The 13,205-nt window shown below is 42.2% G+C and overlaps 1 protein-coding gene across 1 annotated transcript in view; it reads right to left on the bottom strand.

Annotated features, from left to right (window-relative positions):
• The window catches only part of SORCS3 (sortilin related VPS10 domain containing receptor 3), a 900,280-nt gene that overhangs the window by 165,356 nt on the left and 721,719 nt on the right, over nt 1-13,205 (bottom strand). The window contains exons 12-13 of the mRNA XM_060242676.1: nt 4,619-4,695; nt 4,411-4,502 (exon numbers count right to left, since the gene is read on the bottom strand). Of these exons, the coding sequence (XP_060098659.1) occupies nt 4,411-4,502; nt 4,619-4,695 (169 nt within the window). The remainder of the gene's footprint in view (nt 1-4,410; nt 4,503-4,618; nt 4,696-13,205) is intronic.

Genomic DNA, 13,205 nt, shown 5'->3' on the forward strand with positions numbered 1-13,205 from the left:
GAAGAAATTCAAAATGTTTTGCTCAGTTTTATCTTTCTCGTTTCACTTGCCAAGAAGGTGAACATTTTTGCATTCAGTTAGAATGATCCCTCAAAGATTGCCAAAAAGTAGAGGGGTCTATTTCATGAACTGTTTCATTTCAACTAAACTCTAGTGAACAAGGCACTGAAAATACTATTCTAAAATGTCATTGGGAAGGAGTTGAAAGATTATACCAATCAACTGGTGACTCTGATTCTCTTGAGTATCTGAGCATTAGACTTCATGTGGTGAAACAATCTATAATGGGAGTATATATGTAATGTGCTAAGAGACATTGATCTATGGGAACCGATAGACACTAACCTTTTAAATGTGTGAACTCACCTACAGATATCAGTGCTAAGGGTAGAAATTGTAACTTCTAATTCATTGGCTTCTCTCAGGGTCACACATCAGCATTACCATTTGAAGGACTCTGTTCATTAATAACTCAAGTAGAAGAGACACACATTATTACTGTTGTAAAGCTCTATTATTATTTGATTGAAAACCATAACTCCCCATTTTGTACACAGAAGCACAAGTGTCCATCTGCAAGATTATTTTGATTCACACACAGGATATTTAGATGTCAGCTCCTGAAAGCTCTTTCTCTCTAATTTTATCCATTAACAGCTTCAGAAGCAGGGGTAGGTCAATCCATTAGAAGAAACCCAACTCCACCCTATATATATGTTATAGATAGTACTGCTAATTATAAGCACCAGAAAAATTCCATTTTGCCATTGTGAACGAAGAGGACTTTTTATCATGGCACAAAAAGAAGACAAATAGATAACTATATATAAGCATGGATTTGTACCATTCTTCATTTCCATGGGGGGTTTTATGTAATTGCGGGTGTCTAGTCAAAGAAGGGAGTGAGGGGCATGTAAATGTTCTCATTCTTTTCTTTTTATATTGGTTTCTATTTTGCAACATTTTCAGTGCTCTGCTTCCATTCTCTCTTGGGTTTTTTTGCAGATTTATTTGTATGGTTTTTAATACACAATATATATAGCATAGATATGGACAATGTACGTCATTTTTACATACAGAGTTGTACAATGCCGAGTCCCTAAAAATAATGTTAAAAATGTGCCAATTTTATATTGAAAATAGTGCAAATAAACATAATGGATATGCAAATAAGGAATCATGGATCTGATTAACAAAATAGAGAAACAAGATCAAAACAGATATATTTGGAACTTCCAAAGAGCTACTGGTCAATCACCAGAACACAATGCCTGCTTTACAAGTTTCCATATTAGCTTCCAATATTCGTCCAGGCACAATTCGGCCCCCTCCCAGCCGAGCGGTCGATCGCCGCTGAGGCTGGGGGCCGTTCATTGCCTCCCCGGTGGGATGGAGGCAGTTGGATCAATCCATTAGCTGGTGGGGGCGAGGCGCGGCCTTAAAAGGCCGGCCCTGCCCCCTATAATGCAATTTGATAAACTTATCGGACGAGGCAGAGCAGCGTCTGCTTCGTCCTGAGCGTCAGGGTCTGGTTGGCCTCAAGAGATCAGCTGGGGAGTCTTCGGTGGTAGATCGAGCGGCGGAGCATTGCTGGCTGCGACATTTGGGTTTGCCCCTGCGTCGTTCAGGCTCGGATGAGCTTGTGGAGCCTGGGGGTAGCGCGGCTGCGGCCCCTTCGGGCGGACGGGCTGTTTGCGCATAGGAGGGTGACTTCAGGGGGGGGGGCCTTAGGGGTCTGTCGGAGCATCATTAGGGCAGTGAGCAGCACGTCAGCCTCATAATATTAGGTGTGGGGTGAGGGCCTCGCAGGGGGCATTACTCAGTGCCTTTTGGAGCGTGGGGTTCAAGGATATTACTAATAAGGGAAGGGGTTGGTGTCCCACTCCCTTTCCCCCCCACAACAACACGCAGTGGCTTTTTTTTTTGGGGGGGGGGTTCTGCAGTACTGTGGCATTAATATGAGGCCAAAAAAGGGCCAAGGAAATACAAAGGGCAAACAGCCCGCTAAAAGGCCCCCCAAGAGGCCTCCCCCTGACCAGCCCCCGGTGGACAAAGGTGAGGATGTTAGGACTTGGCAGGCTATCATTGAACAGCTGGCGGCCTTGGAGGAGGCAAGGGGGGTGGCTGGCCCCTCCCGGAGAGTCACGGGAATCAAGGGGTCCGGGAGAGCGGCTACCATATCTTTCCAAAAGGAGGTGTTTGCTCGGCTTTTTGTTTTACAGGTGGCTGAAGCGGGCGGCGATGGTGCGAGGGAGGTTGTACCACTTGGGGAGGAACAGAAGGAGGAGCCCGATGTAGCAGTGGTTGTGCTGCCTGATGTTGCTGGTAAGTCACCTGCACAGCAGCAAGGGGTTGTCTGGCCATGGGGCCTTTGGGGTCCTAGTTTAGCTTCAGGATCTGGGACGGTAGCGAGGCCTCAGGCTTTAGGGATTGGCTATTTGGGAGTGGGGTCGCCTATCATCAGGCCAGCGTTTTCAAGTACGCCTTCCCCGCAAATGTGCAGTTCCGTTACAACGGCTGCAGGGGGTGGAGCCTGGGCGCCTTGGTATTCGGCCATGGGGGCGGGTGGTCAAGGCAGCGGCCCCAGGCCAAGTGGGCACGTGTCGGCGGGGAATGTTCTACCTTGGAGCTGGCAGCAGGCCCCTTCTACGTCTTCATCATGGTTCCCGCAACAGAGTGGAATTTGGGGGTTTCCATCTCACCTACCAGTCCCATATGGCATGGTGGATTTTCACACACTGCCATTTGGTTACCCTGCCATGCCTCTCGGTGACCATCTTACTGCTGCCACCAGGGACAAGATTTTGAAAGGTGAATACGTTGATGTGTTTAGCCTTTTATATAGAGAGTTAGAAAAGAAGTCAAAGGATGAGCTGGATGAAAAAGATAAGGAGAAATTGAAACGGAGGAAGGTGGATAGGACCTGGTTGAATTGGCTCCCAGGTTTCCTTATTTATGCCGGCGTTATAGCGAGGGCTCAGCCTTGGCATGCGGCCCCCATGTTCCAGTACTGTGATATTATATATAGGGTGTATAATGATTTTACTGGAGAGGCGTGGCTTCAATATGATGAACAATTTCGCATGCGGGCGGCGGTTAATCTGGGCCTTCCGTGGGACCAGATTAACCAGCAACTATGGCTGCAGATTATGGCTGCATAACGAGATTTACTTGGATATTATGTTGTAAAAAGGAAAGATGCCCTAATTCACTTGTACACTGAAGTATAAATGAACATGTGCAAGGGACTAATCAGGTCACATCTGCTTGCCCTGTCTAATCTTCACATGTCCTGCAGTTTCACATGTATCATTTCTATATAACAATTCAACACATGTACATACAACTGTAGTGTAGGATCCTAGATGTACAATCTTGAATTCTGTAAAACAGACCACTAGATCGTAATTCCATGTGTCCATATGAAGGTTATATGAAAATTACACATTTGAATACACAGAGGCTGGAGGCAGAGCCAACAGGTGAAACTACCACATTTAGCCGCCTCCACATATTTATTTTTCTCAGTCTGAAAGTTGTCGTCTTTTGGTTTATGGATGTCTAAGGTTAATTTCTAGTTTTGTTATGAACATATGTGATCTTCAACTAGTTCATATTATGCTATTTTTCCCACAATCCGCCCCCTCTCTGGCAGGTTGTTGTGAACTACATACCTTATAAATTGTATAATAAACTTGCAGAATGAGATTCAGAATGTGTACTGAATGGAGTGAGTGCAGAGGAGAGGGATGAGGATGATCAAGGGCCTGTAGACCAAGCCCTATGAGGAAAGGCTGAGGGCCTTGGGAATGTTCAGTCTGGAGAAGAAAAGGTTGAGGGGGATATGATTGCTCTCTGTAAGTATTTGAAGGGCTGTCACTTAGAGGAAGGCAGGGAGCTGTTCCTGTTGGCAGCAGAGGATAGGAGTGACAATAATGGGTTTTAATTAAGTACAGGAAGATACCAGCTAGCTTTTAAGAAAAAACTTTTTGCAGTAAGAGTTGTTCAACAGTGGAATCAGTTACCTAGGGAGATGGTCTGGACTAGATATGTTCCTTTCCAACTCTGATTCTATAAATATGCAGAAACACATACACTCACAATTAGGCATACAAGGAAGAATTATTCTAGGCACCATGACATCTGAGACATGGCAATGAGTAATTGATTAAGTTTCCTATACATTTTAAGAACAAATCTAAACACCAGCCAAACTTCTGTTTGTGTTTTGGTTTCTGGTTATTGTTTTTTAAAACTAGAAAACTAGTACCAGGTGTTGATTTGATCTTGGCCTATGTTCATAATGTCTGAATATATGATAAAAAGAGAATGCAAGTATCAGTTCTAGTTCTGTCACTGGAAGAACCTGTTCTCCTTCAGGAAGCAAGCTCTCAAAAAAAAAACACTTACCACAAATGACGAATGGGCATTGATGTATGTTTCATAGCTACAAGTGCTCCACCCCAGTCAAGGAACCACACATTGTATTCTTCCTCAAAGATCTGTAAACATGTAAGGATGACATGAATTGTACACTCTTTCCCAGTCACTGAAATAATTAGAAATATATTTCCACAAAATCTAGTTCCCCCAAAACTGTCATTTATGCAAGAACTACCTGTTTCCAGGAATTTCCACCATCTGAAGAAATAAACATGCCAATCTCTGTGGAAGATAGCTCTGGACCCACGTTGCCTGAAATATGAACAGATTATATACACATGTATATCTATATATCTATATATTTTGTGGCTATTTCCCCTCTCTGTATCACTGATAAATTGCTGAAAATCTACTATAACAATGAAGGGAGAACTACTAGCCCAGCAGGAAGAATGTTCCACTGAGTCGTGAATATTACAGAAGCTGTAAGGCTCCAGAGAAAAGAATATATTGTGAACTTGATACATAGTTTTGAGAGCCTCAGTGTTTGCATGTGCTACTCTTGATAAAGGTATTTATTGAAACAGGAAGTATAATGATCGAAATTCCATTGAGAACCTACTTTATGCACATTTGGAGAATTCACATTCACACTACTCTTGAGCATTGAACGTTCTTTACATATACCTTGGAAGCCTGGAATTGTACTGGAACTTGGCAGTTTGGTTTTTGTTATTCTGACCATTGTATTTATTGGCAACAGTGTGTGTGATATAACATTTTTATTTTTTCCCATAAATATTACTAGTGGTTTGTGTATTTTTCATGTGTTTGTGTAATTAAGTACATTTTTTTCATTGAACAATGGAGATATCTGGTGTTATTTGGTTGGAAATCTACTATAAAACAGGACACAGGATTATGTGTGGAGTCAACAGAAAACAAAGAAACATGGGGAAATAACTGAATAACATGAATAACATGAATAATAATAATAATAATAATAATAATAATAATAATAATAATAATAATAATAAATAACTGGACATGTTATATGGTCCAACTGATTTGTTATTTACATTGTCACACTGCATTCATTTGCAAGAAACGAAAATGTAAGAGGTGGATTCCTACAAATTGAGACAAAAGCTTTTAGGAATGTAATTTAATGACTTTTTCCATGTTATTGTTATAGTTTCAAGTATAGTCATCAGTAGCACGTATGCAAATGACATATATAATGTGATTTTTACCGCACAATCCAGGTGCTTGCACGAATTAATTTTTTTCCTGGTACCTGAGCCCTACTTATGTAATTGAACTAGTTGGACATGGAGAATTTAACCCCCCCTATATTTTTACATAAACAAAAAAAGAAAAGAAAAGCAATAGAAATACAAACATAGCCAATGAAATCACTGTAATTCTGCATACACGATCCGTATATAGCATATGGTACTGATGACGGTGGGATGGTGGAGGGACGATGGCTCAGTGGTAGAGCATCTGCTTGGTAAGCAGAAAGTCCCAGGTTCAATCCCTGGCATCTCCAAAAAAGGGTCCAGGCAAAAAGGTGTGAAAAACCTCAGCTTGAGACCCTGGAGAGCCGCTGCCAGTCTGAGAAGACAATACTGACTTGGATGAACCAAGGGTCTGATCCAGTATAAGGCAGCTTCATATGTTCATATATGTATACCATGCCCTAATCCCTTTTTTGTGTGAGTATAGCAATATTGAAAATGTACAGACATAAGCATACTGTTGGGAGTAGAGATAGTTCTGCAACAGATTATAGCTTCTTTCTGCAACAGATCCTACTCTGGTAAAACATGGAATGAGAGCAGAAGAAGAAGAAGATATTGGATTTATATCCCGCCCTCCACTCCAAAGAGTCTCAGAGCAGCTCACAATCTCCTTTACCTTCCTCCCCCACAACAGACACCCTGTGAGGTGGGTGGGGCTGGAGAGGGCTCTCACAGCAGCTGCCCTTTCAAGGACAACTTCTGCCAGAGCTATGGCTGACCCAAGGCCATGCTAGCAGGTGCAAGTGGAGGAGTGGGGAATCAAACCCGGTTCTCCCAGATAAGAGTCCATACACTTAACACTACACAAACTGGCAGAGCTTCTCCCATGCAGTCCTAATAGAAATAGATTGTGTTCAAGAAAATAGAAATAGGTGGTGTTCAAGAAAAATTAGATGAAATCATTTCCTAATCTCAAAACCTAGAACTCTAGAGATGCTATCCAGAGGTATGGACTATATCTTTGTCCAAAGCTAGTGTTACTGAATATGACTTCACATACCCAGTTTTGAAAATGCATCAATTTTTCACACACATGAAAGCAAATTTCATTTTAGTCAACTATCCTAATTGTGTTTTTTGCAGAATGCACACCTTACTGTCCATATACAGAGTGCAGAAATCTAATTTTACTATATAGCCTCCAAATGGTTTTTACAATAGGAGCTACTTAGTTAACAGTAACATGCAATGTCCGTTTACCATAACTGACACTGTCTATAATTTTCTAAACCACATACCCTCCAGGTATGTTGACTTTTAAAGCAGATGTTTGTTTAATTCTGTTCAAAAAGAAGGAAAATAAAGCTAGTTTGTTTATTAACTGTAAAAATAGCAGGGAAGGAACAATCAATCCCAAACTTCGACAGCTTTAATAGGCGCACAATAAATACACACTAATGAAAATGTTAATTGAGCTCCTGACATTTACTGTTTGAAACAGAAGAATTAAAGCCCAGATGAAGGTTGACACTCTCCTATCAGTGAACAGGATGCAGCATACCAACATGTAATGAGACTTCCATTGCTGAAAATAAAACCTGAGGCTTAAGGGTTGTGACTGATGCAAAGTGGCACATGAAAGGTTTCCCTTAAATTATTAGGTAAAAAAGGTAAAGGTAGTCCCCTGTGCAAGCACCAGTCATTTCTGACTCTGGGGTGACATCGCATCACAATGTTTTCATGGCAGACTTTTTACGGGGTGGTTTGCCATTGCCTTCCCCAGTCATCTACACTTTAGCCCAGCAAGCTGGGTACTCATGCAGCTGCAGGCATAAAAGCACTGTGATGTCTGTCAGATTAATTAGCAGGCCTGGGCACTGCAGGCATTTAACAGCATAACAGGCTGCCATTAGAATCCTGTGAACTGTAAAAGACAGGTTTCATAGACAAACACAGAGGATCAATGCACTGGTTGTGAAGTGTTCTGTTCTTTTTTATATGCAAAACTGAGAAACAGCTATTAACGTACTGTTACAACTATTACTTTGGCATCATCTCCATGAAGGTCTAAAGGACTTAAATGGCCCAAGAGTTATATACCCACATGGAGTGTAGCTGCAAGTTGCTCCAGGACAGCCTGCTATTCAAGGAACACCGTGTTGGTACCAAATAGCTCCAATGAAAACCTTGAATGAATCAGTGCTGAAGAGTGGGGCCATTATTCCATAGCAGCCAATGTTAGATTCAGCAGGATGTGAAATGGCATCACTTCAAAGAAAGTGTCACAGTATACCACCTAAAGATTCAATTGCGACAGTACTTTCTTTCCTCATTTTGTTACTGCACAGGCACAAAGGAAGTCAAACTGATTGCCAGTTCTAGCCATCATGCAGATGCTGATCATAGCCAAATAGCACTGGCATTTCTAAGATGTTCCACTTCAATACGTTAATACATACAATACTTATATACCAAAGCATTTTAAAAACCCAAGCTTTTACCTTAGTAGAATTTCTACAAACATATTTATATTAAGATAGATTCAGGTAGGTAGCCATGTTGGTCTAAAGCAAAAGAATAAAGTTTGAGTCCAGTGGCACCTTTAAGACCAACACAATTTAAATGTGTTATATTCTTACTAAAGATTCTCCAACCTTATTCTAGGATACAGCTGAAATTGTGTGAATTGCTGAAGACAAGCCCAGTGTGACAAACTGACTTCCAATAATTGTGAAGGATAGCTTCTAAAATGCACTGTGATGCATAGCTACATGGGCCAATGCAATTTCACAGGCAAGGGCTGTTGACACCAATAACAGCACAGGAGAGAACAGATAGTAAGATGACAAAGCAGCTGTGTCTAACCAGGAGATGTGGCCATCACTGTTCCTCTTAACTCTATCCATACATTATATGGCTGAATGCAATTCCATGTGTCTGCTATCTTGTTCCAGAGTCTGCATGTCACCATCTTTGTTATGGTTCTAGGAAAAAAGCACAAAGGAAAAACCCCATGGACATAATTGCTCACAGGAAAAAAGACCCCACATGGAAAGAAGCTCACACAGGAAAAAAAACCGATACTGAAAGAAGCCCCCATGGAAAAATATGTAAAGCACCATAGATGTTTATAATTGTGGAAAAGGCATGTTATAGGGTTGCCAAGTCCAATTCAAGAAATATCTGGGAACTTTGTGGGTGGAGCCAGAAGCAAGGTTGTGACAAGCACAACTGAACTCCAAAGGGAGTTCTTGCCATCACATCCAAAGGGACCACACTCCTTTTAAATGCCTTCCCTCCATAGAAAATAATGAAGGATAGGGGCACCTTCTTTTGGGGCTCATAGAATTGGACCCCCTGGTCCAGTCCTTTTGAACCTTGGAGGGTATTTTGGGGGAAGGCACTGGATGCTATGCTACAAATTTGGTGCATCTACCTCAAAAAACAACCCCCCAGAGCCCGAGATACCAGCGGATTAATTCTCCATTATACCATTTTTTAATTAATTCCAACTATGTTTATTGATTTCTTGCTTCCAGATACTTGCCAGAGTCAGTCCTGCTTCGCTTCTTAGATCTATGAGGCCTTAACTACTTCTGCTATTTAAGAAAGAGAAGCTATCACAGAGCAGGCAGTAATTTGCCTAACCCAAAAACCATACATTTTGACATTCCTGAAAAGTACAGGCAACTGATACTTCACGATTCTGGTGTGAAAAAATCCAGACAGAATTCTGGTTTTAGGTGATAGAGATCTTATGCTTGAATTAAACAAAGATACCATCTATAGACATGGCACCTTTGATGAAGCACCAAGTATGTTTTACCAACCGTACACATGGCATGCCATGGTGGGTAATTCATATCCACCATGTATTTACATTTTACTTAAAAAAAAGAACATGGACACCTGTAATAGAATGTTTGAAATAATGAAGTTATTGATTCCAGATAAACTGTTGTGGGGGCACAATGCTCTTAATTCCTTGTTCCATTTCAGTCATTCCAGTGTGTGGTCTCTGTTGGATGGACTGCAGAGGGACCTGGCTTGTCACAAACTAACACTGGCTAATGCAAAGAAGAAGAAGAAGAAGAATTGCAGATTTATACCCCGCCCTTCTCTCCAAATCAGAGACTCAGAGCGGCTTATATCTTCTCCCTCCACAACAGACACCCTGTGAGGTGGGTGGGGCTGAGAGGGCTCTCACAGCAGCTGCCCTTTCAGGGACAACCTCTGCCAGAACTATGGCTGACCCAAGGCCATTCCAGCAGGTGCAAGTGGAGGAGTGGGGAATCAAACCCTGTTCTCCCAGATAAGAGTTCACGCACTTAACCACTACACTAAACAGGCAGGTCGCCTAGAGGTAGAAAAGAGGAAATATGACACACTACATCACATGGTTGCCACTTCTGTGCAACAATATGAGCCGGTGGAAGATAAACTTATTTGCTTAAAGAGATTGGCTAATTTGCAATGAAGTATTATATCTGAGTTATTATTGTTAAATAATTGTTACTTTTACTATTAGGGTTAGACAGTCTTTTGTCGCAGTCACTGGGTGTACCATAATGTATTAACATTAAAAAGTTTGACAAATTGTAAATTAATAAAGTTAAAGTATTTAATTTTACTTAAATATATATTTCTATGAAGAGTTTAACTTCTGTTATTATTGTTTTTCCTTCTTAATAAAGTTCATTGATAACAAAATTGTCACTTTTTGTTGAATGTGAATATGACTTATTTTAATCCTAAAATAACAACAAAATATTATTAATTGTTATCCACAATTATAAACATCTATGGTGCTTTACATATTTTTCCATGGGGGCTTTTTTCTATGTGGGCTTCTTTCAGTATGGGCTTTTTCTGCGTGGGCTTCTTTCCATGTGGGTTTATTTCCATGTGGGCATTTTTCCATGGGGGCTTCTTTCCTGTGAGCATTTATGTCCGTGAATTTTTTTCATTGGGCTTTTTTCCTTTGTGCTTTTTTCTGGTTACCCTTTGTTACAAACATACTTATTTGCCGTGAGTCATAGAATCATAGAGTTGGAAGAGACTCCCCAAGTCATCTAGTCCAACCCCTTGCACAATGCAGGAATTCAAAAATACCTCCCCCTAAGTTGATCCTGACAAGCTTCACTGTGTGTGTCTTTCTCTGTTTGTGCAAATTTAAGGCCCAGCTGATGGAAGGATTCCTATAAGCGGTGGAAAGCTAGTCCAAGGGAGTTAAATAAAAGGGAACACAGGCTGTGGCAAATAAAATGCAAATCTGTGATCAGGCTGTCAGGACCTCGAGCCAAGGAACACAGTCTGATAATTCAGCAGTTTACTCCATTAGCATCTTAAGGCAGGACACCATCTTTGCTAAGACTGACGTCTTAACTCAGTGACTCGCTTTTAACCCCTCTCCCCAGCCATTAATTTTCAAGCAAACACAGGGATGCAAAGCGTGGAGATTTTTGGCGGGTACCCCTCCCAATGAACGTCTTGGAAGTTCAGGTGCATAATCTTTACTTCTTCACCTCTGACCTTGAAGGCCGGCAAAGGTGGCTTGCATAACGAGTTCCACAGATAAGCAGTGTGCAGAGAAAGGGAAAGGGGAAAAGCCAAGCAAACACGCAAGCATAGCAATGGTACCTACACAGAGTTCATGGCAAGAGGAATAGCAATACACAGATATATGACTCTTGACATTCTGCCCCCCTTAAGGTCCCCTTCCCCCAGGTTTGTCTGGATATTTGAGGTGAAAGTCTTTAATAAGCTTCTGGCAGTATAGCAGGCTTGGGTCCATTCTGCCTGGCTGAACGGGAAATGGGTCCATTTGATGAGACAGTACAACGCCCATTGCCTGATTTTGGAATCTAAGATTTCCTGCACCTCATGATGAATCTGACCACGAACCAGTGTCGGATCCGGAGGCTGATGTTACATATGCCAAGGGGAAGGACTAGGATCGCATTTCAGATAGCTGGCATGAAAACAAGGGTGGACATGTTTTAGATTCTTGGGCAACTCAAGTTCCACAGTCACAGTATTTATAATCCTTTTGATAGGGAATGGTCCCAAATATTTCATCCCCAGTTTTTTGCAGTTTTGAGTATTTGGGAAGTGCTTGGTGGAGCCATACAATGTATCCCCCACCTTGAGGTCTCACAGTTTAGAATGTTTCTTATCACAGTAATTTTTTATAGTCCTCTTTAGCTCTAGTCAACTGGTTTTGGATAGCTCCCCATCCCTGTGAGATCTGTGACCACCACGCCATGAAATCAACAGGGGCAGTAGGTGGTGATGGGAGTTTCGGAAACGGTTTGCCCTCATACCCATTCACTATTAGGAAGGGGCTAGCATTGGTCGCGCTGTGGACACTGTTATTATATGCATACTTTGCAAAAGGTAGCAGTGATGTCCAATTGTCCTGTTGAAAAGAAGTATAGCATCACAGGAACTGCTCTAGAATCACATTTGTGCATTCTGTCTGTCCGTCCTTCTGTGGGTGGTACGCCGAACTGAGCCCCTGTTCTATTCCCGCCAATTTGCAAAATTGCACCCAAAAGTTGGCAACAAATTGTGGCCTGTGGTCGGAAATTATCTTACTCAGGAAAGCATGAAGCCAAAAGATGTGCTGTAGAAACAATTGGGCTAACTTCTTAGTGGTAGGTAAGCCTGTTTGGAAAAAGTGTCCACCACCACCCACAATACAGTTTTTCCTTGGGAGGGGGGTAGATCAGTTATAAAGTCCATGGAAATGCATTCCCAGGGCTAGGAGGCTGGGGTTAGTGGCTGTAACTCACCAGGGGGAAGACCCCCCTTCTTTGCCATAACACAACTCGGGCAGCTGGTTACATATTGCAACACATCCCTTTGCAGCCCCGGCCACCAAAACTGTCGTTGCACCAAATGAATAGTTTTGACAAATTCAAAATGCCCCCCCCCCAACTTGGAATCATGGGCTCACTGCATGACTTCCACTCACAATGGTTCTGGGATGAACAGTTTATTGTCTTTGTACCAGAGATCCTCAGGGGAGGGAGTAAGAAGTTAGTCCTTATCAGGTGGGTGTGTCACCAAAGTTTCTTTAAGGGAGGTTAGGAACAAGTCTGGAAAGCCTGCCCCCTTCTGCTCCTGTGCTCGGGTGGTAACCAGGGCATTGAGTTGGGTGGGGGTAAACAGAGTCTATAACCACCTCCTTCTTGCTCTTGTGTTGCAGTAGGCGGGACAATGTGTCAGCTGGGAAGTTCAGCCTCCTTGGGATGTGCCCCAGCATGAATTTGAATTTGTGGGAATACCCCACCCATTGGACCTGTTTGGTGGTGAGTTTGTGGGTAGCAATCAGGGAAGCGAGGTTCTTATGGTCTGTCCATAATCCAAATGGTTCCCTCGCCCCCTCTAAATAGTGGTGTCACTTCTCTAAGGCCAATTTGATGGCAGAGGCCTTTTTGTCCCATACTGACCAGTTCCGCTCTGAGGGGGAGAACTTTTGAGACAAGTATGCACAAAGATGGAGTTTCCCATCCTAAGAACATAAGAGAAGCCATGTTGGATCAGGCCAACGGCCCATCAAGTCCAACACTCTGT

This window comes from Heteronotia binoei, chromosome 6, assembly GCF_032191835.1.
Source record: "Heteronotia binoei isolate CCM8104 ecotype False Entrance Well chromosome 6, APGP_CSIRO_Hbin_v1, whole genome shotgun sequence".
In the NCBI taxonomy this organism is placed as follows: domain Eukaryota; kingdom Metazoa; phylum Chordata; class Lepidosauria; order Squamata; family Gekkonidae; genus Heteronotia; species Heteronotia binoei.